We start from the raw sequence: 19,561 nt of genomic DNA on the forward strand, positions 1-19,561 counted from the left end.
TATATACATCATATGAATTTAATTTTTTTTGTATACTATGTTCTTTATCGCATTGTGCTTTGTACTGCATCAGATCCAGAGTAACAATTATTTCATTCTCCTTTACATTTGTGTACTGGAAATGACATTAAACTATCTTGAATGAACTAGGTAAAATCCTCTATTTTGCTAAGCTGTACAGCTTTCTGACTTTGATTAAGAAAAGGAACAGCAAGCAATTATTCCTCTTGTGCCCTTTGGAGCCTAAAGAATTCAGGTTTGTTGATGGTTTCCAAGGATTGTTACTTGAGGTTTCTACTAACTGTGGAACACTGGACAATATTGGAAAGAAGTGCCACACAATACAGAACTACTCAAGTTGCAACAGAAGAATCTTTAATCCCCAAAGCTGCAGATCTCAGCGATGAGCACCCCTTCTTCTGGCAATTCCTGAATGGTATTTACTTAAATAAAAGTAATGCAGGATACCTTCAGATGAAATCCTAAGCAGGAGGAAATACACAAAGCATTGGTAAAATCCTGACAGCACGCCACATCAAATCTCCCAATGTGCATCAGAAGTCCTCCCCCCACCAAATACAGAGTACTCAAACAGTTCTCTATCATATCAGCACTGTTTTAAATGAAACTCAAAATCCTTTGGACAACTTCTGCTCACCTGTCCAGCCAATCCCAGTTAGAAGTCATTAAATGAATCACTAATTCTTTTAGTAATTGTGCTAAATAAAGGATAAACCAATGGCAGTTTCACAGTCACCCACACCTCAAAAAATCTTCAGCATGTAGTGTTTACAAAACATAACCATATTAGTTTCACATACAATAAAGTGATTGCATATAATCAAGAAATGGTGATTATAATTCACTGATATAGTAGCTTAAAGTAATTGGAACACCAAGTAAAATCCCATTTGTCATGAACAACTGAAATTTGTGACCTTCGATTTATCCAAGACTATTTCGTTATCTACTGCCTCCCCACCATGCTTGACCTGGCTTCTGTCTTAGCTGTGCAAAGCTTGTATTATAAAGATCAGATTTTATGCATTACATGTTAATCAAACACAATTTCAATAGTTGCAATGGGATTACACTTCTTAAAATTCTAAGTCAGAAAACTTAGAATGGTTCACAATGGGGTTCATTCCAAGTGTGGGAAACCTCCTAGCATCTGCCCTCCAGTGGTACACTCAAGTTCAAAGTAGCAATTTTGCTTGTTTGAATAAATGAACTACTTGTTTTTGCGATTTCTTCCTCAATAACTCTTGTATCAGTAGTTTTTGACGATTTGAAGCCCATTTTGAGGATGTTATAGCTTTGAGGTTAATCAAAAAAAAACCACAGGGGTCAAAGACACATCTTCTTTTCTCCCAGACTCTCCACACATACATTTCACAGATAGTTTTGTTCTTTCAGGACATAAATGGGATATTGTACCTTTTATCAGTTCCTGAAATGGTGATGTGCCATGTCATTACTATTCAGCTTCTTGTACAACCACCTGAAATGCTGTCCTACTCCATTATACAGCTAGTTAGCCACTATTCCTCTAGGCATTGCTAATGTCCAATATGCATCCTACTCGCATTCATTGAATAGACAGCCAGCAATTTCCATTTGAAGGTATTTAATAATGTTCAACAGCAGGTTCCCCGCTTCTCAGAATATAGTCATAAAATGCAGTATGTTTCAGATCATGATTCAGATCCACCAACAATTTAGTTTTCAGTTTTGTGTCACACAAAGAGAGCTGCTTGAAGGGTACCGATGAAGGGGAATTCATCTTCAATCAACACTAAGCAGACAATATAGCAGTGGCTGTGGATTCTGATCTGCTTCCAAATCAAACTTCAGTGTAAGTCAGTAGAACCACCTCTTAGAAGGGGAATAAAACATACAGCCCTTGTTATTTCTTGATTTAACAAAAGCAAGTAAGGATGAGTTTCTATGTCAAGACCTTTATAGTTACTAGAGATCTTTGAGCACTGATTTTGTACCTATAATTCATCTCCATCAGAGATGACTACTACCTACTTTTGTTCTTCCACTTCAAAGATCCAGTTATTGGCATATTGCTTATTCATAACTCTCCACTCTGTGAAAATGCATGTGTTTTTATAGAGAGTTGTGAGCTCACCACTCCAGTTCAACCCTGAAATCTGGTGCTTAGTGTGGAAAGGACGTTTTCTATCTATGACCAACTGGATGTCCTCCGGCTTCTTCAGATTTCTCTAATATCCCAAAGATACCCTAAATGGCCCCTTAGTGTTTGATGAGCATCTGGATAGAACTGATAGAATGGTAGATAAAATAAAATGTGATGAGAGTAAATGGGTGTTTGATAGTTGGTGTGGACTTAGTGGACCAAGGGGTCCGGTCATGCTCTGTGGCTTGAAAACATCAGGATTATACAGATCATCATCACTCATATCACCGTCCCCTCTCCCACATGCCCTCTAACCTGTGTTCATTCCCGAGTACAATTCAAGTGAAAGAGATGAAAATCAATTTCGCTACATTTTAAATGTAGTTTTCGTATAAAAATAACTTTGCAATATTGCCTACTGCAATACTGATTATATTGAGAGGTACTGTTGGATCTTGGTTGCTTATCAACTTTCTAGGATGCAGCAGGTTTCCTGGGATAGTGAATACTTTCACCATATTCTTAATTTGGGCATTTGCCAGTTATATTTTTAATTATTATTTGGTTCTCTCCATCTTTAAGTCATGAACAGTTAAACCAAAATAGAACTGAATTGTCAGAATAAACAAGACCACAATGAAGGAGTGCCCAATATTCCTTCCAGCTCCACGGTACAGTCATACCTCTAGAAAGGTACAGCACAGAAACAGGCCCTCAATCTGTCTCGTCTGTGCCGAGACAGTTAAACTGCCTACTCCCATCAACCAGGACCATAGCCCTCCATCCGTACACCTATGCAAACTTGCCCTAGGCACTGAAACCAAGTTTGCAAGCACTACTTGTGCTGCGGCTTGTTCCACACTCTCACCGCCCTCTGAGTGAATAAGTTCCCCACAAGCTTTTCACCTTTCACCCTTAACCCATGACCTCTAATTGCAGTGCCACTGAACCTCAGAGGAAAAAGCCTGTTTGCATTAAATCACATCCATACCCCTTAATTCTGTATACCTTTATCAAATCTTTCTTCAGCCTTCTACATTCCAAGGAATAAAGTCCAAACCAATTCAATCTTTCCTTTTAATTCAAGTTTTCCAGACCCTACAACATCCTTGTCAATCCTAATATACCATACTTTAGGACACCCTTAATCTAGTTGTCTTGATTTAATGCAAAGAGCATGGTAGAATAAGATTAAATAAATATTAAAACAATGAACTTGGGCATACTAAGTTGAAAAGACAACGATCAGAAGAGCTCTTCAACAATCACAAGCAATGCATTTTGACATGGAAAACATGAAGGGGCTGCTTAGATAGGCAAGTAAACAAATATTCAAATTTTCCTTTATTTTGGAATACAAGCAAGGCTGTAAAGCCAGCAATTTATTGTCCATTCTTGTCCACTCTGAACAGGTGTTGATGCCGCACTGCAACCCTCTTGGTAAAGGGACTCACATAGTCCAGTGTTTATCCTGCAGTGGTGAAGAAATGGTGATACATTTCCAAGTCAGTGTGGCATGAGACTTGGAGAGAACCAGTGAGTGATATTCTTAAATGTCTCATGCCCTTGACTTTCTGGACTACAGGTTTGTGAGTGCTCACAGCATAGCTTTTGTTGTGCATTAGAATGGCACATAATGTTTGTGCTTGTAGTAGGAAGAATGGGTGTTTGATAAAATGCCAACCCAGCAGGCTGTATGCATTGGCAATCTTCCTGATGTTATTGAAGCAGTACTTAAGCAAGCAATTATTCCATCGGATTTCTGATTTGCATCATGTGGAAAGCAAAACATTTTTGAATGTTAGAAGTTGGTTACACACCATATCCAGCTTCAAACCTGCACTTATAGTCAAGTACTTACAAGGCTAGTCCAGTTGAAATTCTGGTTAATGGTGGCCCTCGGAATGTTGAAGATGTGAAGACAGCAGACACTAATGCCACTGAACATCAACAGTAAATGGTTCGGCTTTCTCTTGATGGAGATGGACATCGCTTAACTCAAAAGTTATTTACCACTTCCCAACCTCTGTCTGAACATAGTTTGGTTCTTGTTGCACACAGCACAGATGGCTGAAGAGTTGAGAATGGATTTGACAATTGTGCACTTATCAGCTTCTGACTCCATAATGGGAGGTCATTAATGAAATAGCTGAAGATGAATGGGCCTATGCTATTGCCGTAAGCAACTCTTGCTGGGGATGGCCTAGGACTGGAACGATCGACTTAACTACCACAGCCATCTGAGAAGTGCAAACTATGACTCAGTTTTACTGGAGTTCTTTTATGCCAGGCCTGGTCAAAGACTATCTTGATTTCAAGGCAGTCACAGTCACCTCACCTCTGGAATTCAGCTCTTTAGTTCAGGTTCACACAGGATTTGGGTGAAGGAGTGGAGCTAGGTGGTTCTAGTGAAACCCAAATTAGGCATCAGTGGAGAGATGCTACTGGTGTGCAAGTACTGCATGAATGCCAATGCTGTGACTGTACTGGAACTAGGAAGCACAATTAGGTTTCGAGTGAAAGACCAACTCTAGAAGGCATTCTCAGCAATTTCTTGATTTCATATAGAATGAGCAGAATTGACTTGTGTGATTATAGGGATCTTGGGAAAGAAGCAAGGCTGTGGAATCTGCTTGATACTTCTATTTGAACTAGCTTGCAATTGTTTCAGCCAAGCCATTTTCATTCTCATACTGGGGCCCAAGAATGCTAAGGATAGGAATCAATTTGAAGTCTCCTGCTACTATTAGTTGTCTAATGGTTCATCACTAGTTATGTCAACACTGCACAGCCTGATCTAATCTATCGATTCTGGGATCACTTTACTCTATTTCATACCGTTTTTGTTTTTTGGCACACATGCAGTACTTCACCCAATTGGCATTTGATTTTTAAGTAGGCCCAGTGTTACTCTGCCTTGCCCTACTGCAATTCTCGGAACCTGAGATGATCTCTTGCTTTGATTGTAATGGTAGAATGTGAGATATGCTGGGCCATGAGGTATAGATTTTGGTAGAGTACACTGAAACTCCATAGCTTCAAGAATGCCAAATTTCATATCACCTTATCTGTTCTATTTAAAACAATGGAAGAATCACATTTTATGATTGAGCTTCTCCTAGGTGTTAAGAAGGATCTCTGTTTCCACAAGGTCAGTACAGTGATTACTGGGCACTCTGGGATCAATGGTTAGCCTGACTTCAGTGGTTGGTAAGATTTTAAAGTCCATTATATGGACGAGGTTTCAGGAAACTTGGAAGTACATTATAAAAAAGGCTGAAGGGGACTCCATAATGGTTTCCTCAAGGGGAGATCTTGCGGGACAGATCTGTTGGAATTCTAGTAACAAGCAGTATAGACAAAGGAGAAAGTCAGTGTATGTTCGTTACTTGGATTTTTAAAAAGGTCTCTGGCAAAGTGTCACATACATGATGCTGCTAAACAAGTTAGGAGCCCACAGTAATACGGGGAAGGTACTACCATTAATGGAAGATTGGCAAATGGTGGGAAGAAAGAGAGCCTTTTCCAGTTGACTGCCGGTGATGAGTGGTGGTCCTTATGGGCCAGTATTTGGTCCACTACTTTTCACATTATACGTTAATGATCTGGATGACAGAAATGATGGCTTTCTGGCCAGATTTGCAGATGATACAAAACAGGTGGAAAAGATAGTGTTGAGGAAGCCAGGGTTTGGCAGAAGGACTTAGACAGATTGAGAGAATGGGCAAAGAGGTGGCAGATGAAATATAGTGTAGGAAAGTGTATAGTCATGCACTTTGGCAAAATAAATAAAGGCAAAGACTGTTTTCTAAATGGAGAAAATATTCAGCAGTCAGAGGTGCAAAGGTGCACTCAGGAGTCCTCGTGCAGGATTCCCTGCAGGTTAATTTGCAGGTTGAGTCAGTGGTAAGGAAGGCAAATGCATTGTAAGCATTCATTTCAAGAGATAGAACATAAAAGCAGGACATAATACAGAGGCTTTACAAGGTGTTGGTCTGATCACGTTTAGAATATTGTGAACAATTTTGGGACCCATATCTAAAGATTGATGTTTTGGCATTGGAGACTGTCCAGAAGAGGCTTATCCCCGGGATGAAAGGGGTAACGCTTGAGGACTGCTTGATGGTTCTAGGCCTGTACATTGGATTTTAGAAAAAGGAGGGAAGGTATCTCATTGAAACCTATTGAATATTGAAAGACCAAAATAAAGTGGACTTGGAGATTGTTTCTTATAGCGTGAGAGACTAGGACCAGAAATCCAAGCCTCAGAATACAAGCCTTTCCTTTAAAACAGTGATGAGGAATTTCTTTAGCTACAGGGTGGTGAATCTGTGGAGTCTGAGTCATTAAGTGATTGATAAGACTCTTGATTAGTAAGGATGTTGAAGTTTACGGGGAGAAGGCAGGAAAATAGGGTTGAGACCAAAGATAAATCAATCATAGTTGAATGGCCAAGCAGATTCAATGGGCTGAATGGCCTAATTCTGTTCCAATGTCTTATGGATGCATCTGCAGCAGGCAGATCAGTGAAGATGAGGTCAAACAACTTTTATCCATCATGCTGCCTAACTCACGATGTACTGGAAACACAGTCTTACATCTTCCAGGATACCCCTAGGTCAGTTGGTTGCAGTGCTACCAAGACATGCTTGGTTATGGGCATTGAATTCCACCACAGAGGTCTTCTAGAATTTTATCCATGAGTTGATTAGCTTAGAGCTGAAATTTATCGTTTCTAAGAAGCAAGTCAGTGGTAAGTTTCCTTCTGTATCTTTGACCTTGCACCACTTCATAGTGTCTGAAGTCAAAGCTGATCTCCAAGGTTTATTCTATCTCCCTCTTATCCAACCATGCTGCCAACTCTGATGGGTCCAGCACTCTGGCAAGTCAAGCTATCCCACTTTATGTGTGTTTTGTTATTTTAAAAAAACCATTTGTTTCAGCATTTATCCTTGAGAAAGGAGGGCTGATTAATGACTTTCAATTGAAATTGTAAGCCATCTTACATTAACTGAGTGACTATTAAATAGGTAATCTATGTCACTGCAATATGCAGAAATAATGAATGCCACAACATAGGAAAACAACCCAAACACTAGTTAAACTTAATTACATACAATATCAATCCTACCTTGTTTATCTTGTGCATTTAAAGGTGCCCCATGTGCCACAATCATTTTAACTATCTGTTCATTTCCAATGCAGGCTGCAAATGATAAAACATATTCTCCTAACATAGAAAAGGAAAGGAAAAAACGGTTATGACAGGGGTTTTAAAGAAAGCAGCAGTAATTTTAAATGTTTCCTTGTTTTCCAAGTAACAGTTCACAAGTTCTTCACTTAATTGAATTTTCTTCATAGTGATCAATGCAAAATAGGAATGCATTCTCCAAAGTTGAGCATGGAATGTATGCTATTTTCTGCAATCTTTTAATCTGGCACTACATGGAGTCTTCACAATGGAAAATCTCATCCAGAAAAAAAAGGGTTATGGATTCCACCTGCTGGCTTGTTGCACCTGGTGTTGTGGAACCCACCCTGTACTCAATCTGTAACATACACACGGCGTGGTGTGATCTCTGCTGCAACCTGGCAAATAACCCGTTTGCTGTGTGTTCAAATAAACTGATTTTGTTTGTATTACAAATAAGGTCTACACTCCTTCCAAGCCTGGAATGATTGGTGGAAGGAAAGCATTATGATGAGCAAAAACACTATGCAAACGAAACCCTGCTGCCTCTCAGGAAACATCTCTGCTTAAGATTTCTGCTCAATTAAACCCAAAACAAATTGAAAAATAGTAAGGTGGCTGAAATTAAATTAATTATTTGCAGATGGATAACACTGTATTTTGCTACTTCTGCAGAGTTAGCAGAGCATTGCATCATTCTACAAGGCACTCACTCATTCAACGCTCTTTTAACTGGGTGGGTATCTTAGGTGCAAGCATTATTACTGCTGCTGGTTGTAATCTGAATTGTGATTAGCCACTAAGATGCTGATTTTTGTACTTGATCAACCTTGGGTTTTTGAAAAATATCCAATAAGTATCCTATATCGTAGGTTCTCAAGAGGGGGACACACATTCTAGCACTGCCACTGCTGAACTGCTCCCACCTTGGTTAATTGAATTAGCAAATCTGGAGGAATAAGCACAATGAATAACAGAAGGCAACTTAGCACTTAATGTTGAAACTATTATAATACTTTGAGAGAGAGTTGGGAAGCAGAGAGAAGTTCTGGTCCATGTTAGAAACAACAATACTGGTGGGAACAGATTTGAAATTCCACAGAACTGTGGGACAAAGGAAGGTCATGAAAGATCAGCCTTCTAATTTTTGAATCTCTTCATTATTCCCAGTTTTGCATGCTGACAATTATAGGAGCGGTAAAATAAACAGTTTAACATGGTATTCAGGCTGTAGACTGAACCCTGTCCTCGTGGAAGTATACCCTGCCCATTCATGAGTGAGGCCATTTCTCCCGAATGCAATTTCCACATATCCACGATCAAAAGATTGTAATGGCCAATGCCAAGAAGCTGGGAAGGTCATAATGCCTCTATATTCTAAAGCAGCATATTGTGGGACTTTTAAAGCCCATGTAAGTCTAAGGCTTGGCACTTATGAAGTTGTGATAGCTGACTCTAATGTGGAATGTACACACAAGATACACATTAGATATCACCTAACATTTGAGACATTAAAATGTTAAAAAAACATCCACCAGTGCAGCAAAAGGTCAAACGTGCTGGCATCAACAAAACTTCTCGGACTCCCACATTTATTTTCATTAATAAGTTATTTAGGCATCAGTTTGCATGATACAATGATACATCTCTTTAACAACATTCAAAAATAAACGGGTTAAAAATTGATGAGGAAAAAAAAAGAGGAAAAGGTATACAAATTAAATGGGAAGTTTTACAACATATAGTATTGCTATAATCTGCCAGATAGAATTTCATCATCTTCAATGATCTAACAACTCTAAGATTAAAGTCGATTACTCTGCTGGGGGTGGGGGGGGGGGGTGTTGCATTGAAATGTGCAACTTGCTGTCAGTACTGCATGCCTACTCTGTAAACTACATGAATAAGATGCTTTCCTTGTGTTTAAATAAATGACATCTGTTTGCATCAAAGTCAGCTACCTCTTTGATCAAATCCAGTTGGAGGAGACTGTGAGAATAAGAAAGCATAACCTGTTGCAGAGATGTGTAGGTGACCACATTAAAAAAAACCTCCATTACAAATCCATACTAAACCTAATCAAAAAAGGCAAGGTAATTTAGGTTTTCCCACCTTATACTGCACACAACATAATCCTGGAATATCATTAGCAAAAATAGCCAAAATAAAAAAGGATATTAATTTAACTTAATAAAGAATAATTTTAAAGCTGTATTGAAAAAAAATAATTGTACCCCAAAAGTTTAAAACAATAAGATTATTTCTCTGCATGAATCCATTGCACAAATGTCTAATATCTACTATTTGCAACAAGCTAGCAGTCCTGAGGCGAGCCCGCCTTGACAAAATTAAAACTGCCTGGGAGCAAGATTTAAATTTCTCACTGTCAGATGATGTATGGGATTCAGTTCTTAAGTTAGTTAACTCAACCTCTTTATGTGCCCACCACTGCCTGTTACAGTTCAAGGTCGTACACAGGGCCCATATGTCTAAAACCAAATTATCTCGCATTTACCCAGATGTTAATCCCTGCTGCGACAAATGCAAAAGGGGCGAGGCTTCCCTTATTCACATGTACTGGACGTGCCCTAGCTTGGAAAAATACTGAAAAGATGTTTTCCAAACTCTATCCCAAATACTTAAATTACAATCTGGAACCCAATCCTCTGACTGCTCTTTTCGGCACCTCCGGAGAGGTGGACATGCACCTAAGTCCGACCAAACGTCACACACTGTCTTTTGCCTCTCTTTTGGCCAGGCGCACAGTCCAGCTCAGGTGGAGGGATGCTGCCCCGTCCACCCACACTCAGTGGCTCAGGGACATCATGTTCAGTCTAAACCTTGAGAAGATCCATTATTCAATTTTCATCTCGAGCATAAAGTTCCAAAAGGTGTGGGGACCCTTTCTTGAATATTTTCAGAATTCCCAGTCAAACTAAAGGTCCACCCCTTTTTCCTTTCCTCTGCACAGAACTCCCTGACTGCCAGCATTCCCTGGGATAATTCTACAGACCCAGACTTGTAAACATACAACAATTTATGTATTAGGAAAATACACCTTCTCTATACCAATGCAGCTCTGTAGGGACAAAAATTCTGTTTAACCCTTTTTGCTAATGCAATGATGGCCTGGAGATAGGGATTGGGAGGAACGGGTTGGGGCTGGGAAGCAACTAAAGCATGATTGTACAATGGGTGCATCTCTTTCATAGGTGTGAATTGTACATTTGATATTTGTTATCAACTGCACAAACTTAATTTATACTATGCTTTCTTTATTTAAAAAAACCAATAAAAATACTTGAAATAAAAAACAATAAGATAGGTAATTTGAAATAAAGATCTCAGGCCATTCAAATTTGCTCAGATGATAAATTGAGAAAGTTACAGGCAATCCCCGTTATGGTAATTTAGGTAATGGAAATTTCCTCTTAAATAATTTGCAAATCACAACCCAGGATTTTGAGATACAGAATAAAATTTGGTTCCATGGAATTTATGCAGCGAAAAATATTAACCAAATTCTCCCCCCTCCAAACTTGTGCTTCTTGAATCATGTGAAGATTACACAGCTTTGTGTTATAGAAAATTGCAATATGGATCATTTTGTAGAAATGCAATCCTTCCTCATAAACCAGCAGTAAATTCTAATGATATTTCAACATTCCTTCAAGACATCAGTGTGGAATACTGTAAAAGATATGAAAGGGAATTGGCAACTCAGAGATATCACACAATGTTTTCTTTCTAAAAATATTCATACTTCTATAGCAACAATTAAGAATTGTATTGAAGTACTATAACACCAAAACTATCCAAAAACAATGCATTAGTTGTAAACATAACGTTAGAAGTCTTACCATACCATAATAACATCGACAGTCTTTTCCTGGTGTGAAAAATGTTCCCACAGCACGAGAATGTTTTATGTCTGCATTTAGTGCCAGCAGTTCCTTAATAAGTTCCACATTCTGATTCACCACTGCAATGTGCAATGCGGTTTCACCTGAAGACATATCAGCTATTCAATTACAGCAAATTTAATTTTGTCAAGTAATAAGGGTATATTCTTAACTTTGCTTCATCTGTGACTTTCATTTCTTGAATTAATCATACAAAAATAAATAAAAATAATGTGAATGCTTTTATATTCCAAAAAGTCATTACCAAGACCAACAATACACTGTAACAAAAACTTGGAATTAAACATGCAGGGAGACTTCAAAATTCTTAAGATATTTGTCTAAAAGGGGCTTAGTCAAAAATTTCAAACTGTTTACTCTAAAAATTACTCAGCATATTCAATATCCAAATATTAAGTAGACTTGGATTAAACCATCATGCACTAACTACACTAAAAGGGTCATAAGAAAATTAATGTTAATTATCTCAAGGAAACTTAAGAGCTCTTCTTAAAAGCACCTCACAGTCAGCCTGATATCTCCCAACAACAGGAGTTGAAAAGTGTTCACAGCATCAAAGCTTCTCTGAAGTCCACGATGGGCAGCAATCATCTAAAAACAGATTCTTGCCTTCTTCATCAGATAATTACAGGGCTTGTTTCGAGAGCGTGAGCAGGAAATTCGTGCACTACTTGGTGTAAATGGAAACTCCACCAGGCCTCAAAAGATAAGACAACGCCCAATGGGCATTTGATGGCCAAGAGAAAACCATCACGTGAAGAACAAACTAAGTGAAAAGAGGTCAGGATGTCCAGCTATGTGCTGATAATCAGAACATACAAGGGTTCTTCAATACCAAAGCAGTCAATAACCCAACATCCAACTCCACTGAGAACCAAGAAGAAAGAACATTGATTTAAGATACAGTCAGTACCTAATGGATGAATTGCTTCAAAAAGAGCCTCTAAGTAGAGACTATTCCAATACAAACTATCTAATCCAGCCTTAGCAATACCCATTACTGACTAGTTAAAATGGTCACATTACAATAATAAAAAAACTACAGAGTATTGAGAACAGATAGTATCCCTATTGAAATTCTAAAAATTGGAGGAGACTTGTGTCATAAATTCATAACCCATTCTTCAAATCTCAAGCCTTCTTGAAGAAGTACAACAACTCCAACTGGTGGGAATCCCAGCCCTTGACCACTCAAAGTAGAGGCAAAGCATTCAAAACAACATTGAGAATCTCAAGTCCATGCTTCAAAGCAGGCAGAAAAACAATGCAAGTGATAAAACAAGGAAGTTACCTTCCATACTACCCACTTAATTAACTACCTTCTGCCCCATCTACAAAGAAGTCTATATTATTAACTCATCTGCCACCTCAAAACCCAAAGAATGGTGTCAAGCTCAATCTCATGGGACAACTGAAGTTGTAAGAGAAAAGAAAAGAAAGAATTTTCATCTATTTAGTGACCTTAATCTTATTGAAATCAATTTGTTCATATAGAATCACCATACAAAAAGACATATCTATTGAACTCTATTTCCGATATTCATGTGGTTGCTAAAACCATGCAGATCTTTCACTGTGCTACAAGATTTAGCTCAAATTAATGAAGATGGAAGAAGAATTTGCTACCAAGATAAATATGGATTTGAAGTTAAACTTAAGGTGCAACAAATTGCCACATCCCTTTATCACATGGCAGTAACTTGTAATCAGGATGGGAGCTTAGGAGGGTTGAGGAAATAAAGCTTAGTATGACTGAGGCAAAACTAATAAACAGGATTTAAATCACCAAGGAGAGATGCTGAAGACAATGGGTTAACAATGCCCAATGTCACAGACGTTAAGGAGAAAGAAAAAAAAGAAATTATCAAGAATGACAAAACATTGGTAATTTGAGAAAGAAAGGAATTTGATTGATAGGAAGGCAGAAATCTAATGTTCATACACACAAAAAAACAAAAGTCTAATGATTAAAGGGGGAAAAAATGACTTTCCTTTTACAGGTTGGATAAATTTACTCTCAGCAGTGTTAATTAAAGTTTCATATATGATCTGATATTGTGAAGTTATCCAGTTTTCCAGAGATTTCTGATTTATTTCTTACACTCATAATATGCTCATGCATCTTCAATTACGTTACTTGACAGTACATAAGTATGCACACAGTCAAGCTTGTAGCTTTCAATCTGACAGCATGAACATCAGTTTCTCTAATCTCCGATAATTTCTCCCCGCCCGCCACTCTCTTTTACCATTCCCTTTCTGGCTCCCCTCTTGCACCTTACTTCTCACCTGCCTGTTCACCTCCCTCTGGTACCCATCCACCTCCTCTTTCCACCGTGATCCACTGTCCGCTCCTATTCAGATTCCTTCCTCTTTAGCCCTTTAACTTTTTCTACCTATCACCGCCCAGGATCTCACTTTACACCCTTCCTCAGCCACTACCTTCCCCGTTGCCTGTTTTCAACAATCACCTTCTAGCTTGTATTCCTTCCCTTTCCCCCACCTTCTCATTCTGGCTTCTTCCCCTTTTCTTTACAGCCCTGAGAAAGAGGCTTGACCCAAAATGTCAGCTCTTTATATTCGTTCTTATAGATGTTGTCCGACCTGCAGAGTTCCTCCAGCATTTTGTGTGTGTTACTTCGTATTGAAGCATATTTGGAATAAATTTAAGCCAATATACATTGCAAAACTGGTTTACTGAAGAATATGTGTGTCTTCTAACATTTTAATTAAAGATTGTAGCAACTTACCCTTGTACATCTCACAATCAATCGGCTCATCGATTAAGAATGGGAAGGCATTGAGCAATATAGTTGCAGCTTCCTTACTGTTATACAATGCTGCAACATGCAGCACAGTCTCTCCAACAGTACCTACAATACAACAAAATAACGTTTAAAAGTATTGGATATATCGCTATCCTGATATACAACAGAAAATATTCTGTACTGCCTTAGGAAAAAAAAACAGAAGTTCATTCCCCTATTGTATGAATAATTACCACTCCATCACCATTTGCTTACTCTTAATCTTCTTTCTGGGTTAACACTGAATAGTTACAAATCTTAGAACAATTAACTATAAAACAAACAGGCCGGTAGAATCAGGTCTAACATAGAAAATCTGTTCTTTCAACTGTTGAGAATTCTGCAACAGATGGATGCTGTTCATTGGCACAGTAATGTAAAATTAATTACATGTTCACATGCAATTTTGTCTTTAAAACCTTCTGGTTGCCCAAACTCTTGAACATTTCATTAAGTTCATACTCCTTTCTCTCTCCCCACTACCCCCCCCCCCCCCCACAAAATCGCTACTTACTTACTGACATTAAGTTCTGTCAGTCTACATGTTGCACTAGCCAATCTATTTGTTTGGTAAATCTAGCTACCCTTGTGTTATCAACAAATCCAAACATGCTTTCTTTACATTCAAGTTCAGTATGTACACACCAAGAATAAAAAATAAACACTTTATAACTTACAAATTTCTTTAATTTAGAATTACACCCATTTACTTCAATTGTCTTTCTCCTGTCCCTTATTGTTATGTATTATATGAAAATAGCTACATGTGTAATCAATTTTTCCCATTAGCCCTCCCCCAACTAAACTTCATCCTGAGCTTATCCAACATTTAATAAGATTGTGGCTGAATTACAACTTTTCCCAATACCTGGCTATAATCATGATATACAAAAAATAAATATACTTCACAGCTGTAAATTTTTAAGAAGCCTATTAAGAGACATCTGCTCATTCAAATTTTGAAGATAAACTTACACCCAAAATCTGTATTTCCTTTATCTTACATCCTTGGGCAAATATTTCTATGTTTTCCTCAATCAACATTATCTTTCATTCTTCATTGTTCTTCCTCATTGTTGCATTAATCTTGTGCTGTAATCACTAAAACCCAAATTGCCCTTTTTATAATCAGCAGTATTTAAAAATCCTCATTCCCCAGAACTAAATCAGTAACTAGAATTTGGCTTAAAACACTAATCTGAGTAGTAGTCTTAAAGATAATTATATTTTAACCATCTTTATTTCTCCATCTTCAGATGGTTTAAAGTCATGTAATATTACAAATCCTCAATCAGTGGTACAGAGGAGACATCAGGGGCAGGCTGATGTTGTTTCTATGCAGAGAGTGGTGAGTGCGTGGAATGGGCTGCCAGCGACGGTGGTGGAGGCAGATATGATAGGGTTTTTTTAAACAGACTCCTGGACAGGTGTGTGATGCTTAGAAAAATAGAGGGCTATGGGTAACCCTAGGTAATTTCTGAAAATAAGGACATGTTTGGCACAGCATTGTGGGCCGAAGGGCCTGTATTGTGCTGTAGGTTTTCTATGTTTCTATGTTCTACTCAAATGCATAACCACTTAACTGTTGTGAAATACAAAATGCTGATCCATAATTTAACCCTAACACGTTGATCTTATTGTTGAATTTAATAATATCCTGCAACTGTTCTCTACCATTACACAGAGCATAATCGTTACATTTTAGTCCAGTACAACAGTCCTAATCTTCCTAATACCCAACTCCATATTCCCTTGTCACTTGCACACTTAACATCTATTACTGCATTTTTCCTCTAAATCTCAGTCAACTTGACATTTTGCTTCATTTATGCTCACAGTTCAATTACACTTTTCCTTGTGGAATTTTATTTAATCTTCCCTTTTGGTTTTTTTTTTAAATGACATGCTGTTGGCTTTGTTCTACCTCACAAGTTCAAACTATCTGTGCTTCCTCCTACAAACTCTTTCAAAACTTTGAAAACTATGAAGAACATCCCCCTCACTGTAGCAGTAAATCAGCTCTTCCCCTATTCTTAGTCTTCTCACAATTATGGGATGCTCCACACAAATTATTTCAGTGTCCATTCCAATATTTCTATCACCTGTATTTACTATGTAAATCATAACTGTATTAAGTACTTCCAAAATTACCCAAGAGTCCATCTTAGCATTTTAGTGATTATTGCAACAACTGTTCTATCCCATTTAGATCATTTTCAATACATGACCTCTTTTCCTTAAAACATAGTATCTCATAATTGCAAATTAATAACTTGCTAATTATTTGGTATTGTTTTCAACAAATTACTGACTATTCCCATAATTTGCTACTGATCATCAAATTTGTGGGATCCAAATTTTCACAAGCTGTAATTATAACTAGCTACATCTAAGCAAACGGACTACCCACACTAACATTGCATACCCTGAATGCTTATCATCAGACTCCTGGAGTCACTAACACAACAGCACAGAAACAGGCCCTCCAGCCCATCTAGTCCACGCCAAGCAATTAATCTGCCTAGTCCCATCGACCTACAATTGGACCAAAGCCCTCCATACCACTCCATCCATATACCTATCCAAATTTCTCTTAAGTGTTAAAATTAAATGCACATCTACCATTTCAGCTGGCAGCTCATTCTATGCTCTCACCACTCTGAGTGAAGAAGCTCCCCCTCATGTTGCCCTTAAACATTTCACCTTTCAGTGTTAACCCATGACCCCTAGGTCTAATCTCACCCAAACTCAGTGTAAGAAGCCTGCATTCATTTACCCTACCTATACCCCTCAAAATTTTGTATAACTCCATCAAATCTACCCTTAATCTTCTATGTTCTAGGAAATAAAATCCTAACCTATTAAACTTTTCCCTGTAACTCAGGTCCTCAAATCCTGGCAACATCCTTGTAAATCTTCTCTGCAGTCTATCACACATATTTATATTTTCCTTCAGGTAAGGGACCAAAACTACATACAATATTGCAAATTAGGCCTCACCAGCGACTTATACAATTTCAACATAACATCCCAACACTTGTGCTTAAAACTTTGAATTATGAAGGCCAATGTGCCGAAAGTTTTCTTTATGACCCTATTCTGCCTGTGACGTCCACAATGTCTTGAAAGTGACAGGTGTTATCAAATCTCGCTCTTCTACTGTATCCCTCAGTGCCCCACCGTTCACTGCGAACGACCTACCCTGGTTTGCCCTCCCAAAGAGCAACTCCTCACACTTGTCTGCATTAAATTCCATCTGCCATTTTTCAGCCCAGTTTTCCAGCTGGCCTAAAAGCTGCTGCAAACTTTGATAGTCTTCCTCGCTGTCCTCTACACTCCCAATCCTGGTGTCATCCACAAATTTGCTGATAAAAGTTTTATAACATTATCATCATCCAGATTGTTGATACAGATAGCAAACACTAATGAAGCCAACACCAATCGCTGTGCCACACCCCTAGTCAAAGGCCTCCAGTCAGAGAGGCAACCATCTACAACCACTCTCTGGCTTCTCCCACAAAGCCAATGTCTAATCCAATTTACTACCTCTTCTTGAATGCCAAGTGACTGAAGCTGGCATTCAGTCACGTTATCAAAGGCCTTACTGAAGTCCATGCAGACAATATGCACTCTCGTCTTCATCAACTTTCTTGGTAACTTCCTTGAAAGTCTCTAAGATTGGTTAGTCATGACCTACTATGCACAAAGCAACATCAGTCCCTGTCTATCCAGATACTTGTGTATCCAGTACCTTAGAATACTATCCAATAACTTTCTCACTACTGATGTCAGGATCATTGCCCTATGATTTCCTGTTTCATTTTTACAGCCTTTCTTAAACAATGGAACAACAGTAGCTATCCTCCAATCATCTGGCACTTAAGGATGTTTAAAATACCTCTGCTAGAGCCCCTGCAATTTCTGCACTAGCCTCCCACAGGCCCTGGGGGAATTTATCCACCCTAATTTGCTTCAAGACAGCAAAAACCTCCTCTGCTGTAATGTGTGTAAGGTGTATGACCTCACTACTGCTGCTTTGCCTCACTTCTATTGACTGCGTCCATCTCCTGAGTAAATACGGAAGCAAAAAAAAACATCAATTGAAGATCTCTTTTTAGATGCATGCATAGGTTACCTACCACTCTGATCTTCCACATTACCAATTTTGTCCCTTGCTATCCTTCTGTTCTTATATATGTAGAAGCCCTTAGGATTCTCCTTCACTTTGTCTGATAGAGCAACCGCATGCCTTCTTTTAACCCTCCTGACTTCCTTCTTAAATGTTCTCTTGCATTTCTTGTACTTAAGAACCTCATTTGTTCCAATCTGTTTATACTTGCTATGCACCTCCTTAAAAAAAAGGATCTCAATATCTCCAAAAAACCAAAGTTCCCTAAACCTGTTGCTTTCTATTCTGAGAGGACCATACAAACTGTGTACTCCCAAACTTTCACTTTTGAAGACCTCCCACTTAGCAAGTACACTTTTGCCAGAAAACAATCTGTCCCAATCCACACTTGCTAGATCTTTTCCAACATGATCAAAATTGGCCTTTATCTAATTTAGATTCTCAGCCTGTGGACCGACTTCTGCTTTTCTATAACTACCTTAAAATTTATGGCATTATGATCATTAGATTCAAAGTGTTCCCCTGCACAGATTTCAGTCACCTGCCCTGTCTCATTCCATAACAGGAGATATGGTATCATACTCTCTCTGGTTGGAACCTCTATGTACTGATTCAAGAATCTTTCCTGAACACATTTGACAAACTCTTTCCCATATAGCCCTATTACAGCATGGGGTCCCAGACAATACATTGAAAGTTAGTCACCTAATATCACCACCTCATACTTTTGATAATCTCTCCGGTCTGTCCTATCTGAGCACTACTAGATAGATAGATAGATACTTTATTCATCCCCATGGGGAAATTCAACTTTTTTCCAATGTCCCATACACTTGTTGTAGCAAAACTAATTACATACAATACTTAACTCAGTAAAAAATATGATATGCATCTAAATCACTATCTCAAAAAGCATTAATAATAGCTTTTAAAAAGTTCTTAAGTCCTGGCAGTAGGATTGTAAAGCCTAATGGCATTGGGGAGTATTGACCTCTTCATCCTGTCTGAGGAGCATTGCATCGATAGTAACCTGTCGCTGAAACTGCTTCTCTGTCTCTGGATGGTGCTATGTAGAGGATGTTCAGAGTTATCCATAATTGACCGTAGCCTACTCAGCGCCCTTCGCTCAGCTACCGATGTTAAACTCTCCAGTACTTTGCCCACGACAGAGCCCGCCTTCCTTACCAGCTTATTAAGACGTGAGGCGTCCCTCTTCTTAATGCTTCCTCCCCAACACGCCACCACAAAGAAGAGGGCGCTCTCCACAACTGACCTATAGAACATCTTCAGCATCTCACTACAGACATTGAATGACGCCAACCTTCTTAGGAAGTACAGTCGACTCTGTGCCTTCCTGCACAAGGC

The 19,561-nt window shown here is 38.6% G+C and overlaps 1 protein-coding gene across 3 annotated transcripts in view; it reads right to left on the minus strand.

Moving 5' to 3' along the window:
* Window positions 1-19,561, minus strand: part of LOC140725499 (transient receptor potential cation channel subfamily V member 6-like) — an 89,873-nt gene that overhangs the window by 37,474 nt on the left and 32,838 nt on the right. For all 3 annotated transcript variants that reach the window (XM_073041028.1, XM_073041027.1, XM_073041029.1), the window contains 3 exons: window positions 14,011-14,133; window positions 11,203-11,343; window positions 7,278-7,376 (listed from right to left, as the gene is read on the minus strand). In XM_073041028.1, coding sequence (XP_072897129.1) covers window positions 7,278-7,376; window positions 11,203-11,343; window positions 14,011-14,133 — 363 coding nt within the window. The remainder of the gene's footprint in view (window positions 1-7,277; window positions 7,377-11,202; window positions 11,344-14,010; window positions 14,134-19,561) is intronic.

This window comes from Hemitrygon akajei, chromosome 3 (assembly GCF_048418815.1).
Source record: "Hemitrygon akajei chromosome 3, sHemAka1.3, whole genome shotgun sequence".
Classification (NCBI taxonomy): Eukaryota; Metazoa; Chordata; class Chondrichthyes; order Myliobatiformes; family Dasyatidae; genus Hemitrygon; species Hemitrygon akajei.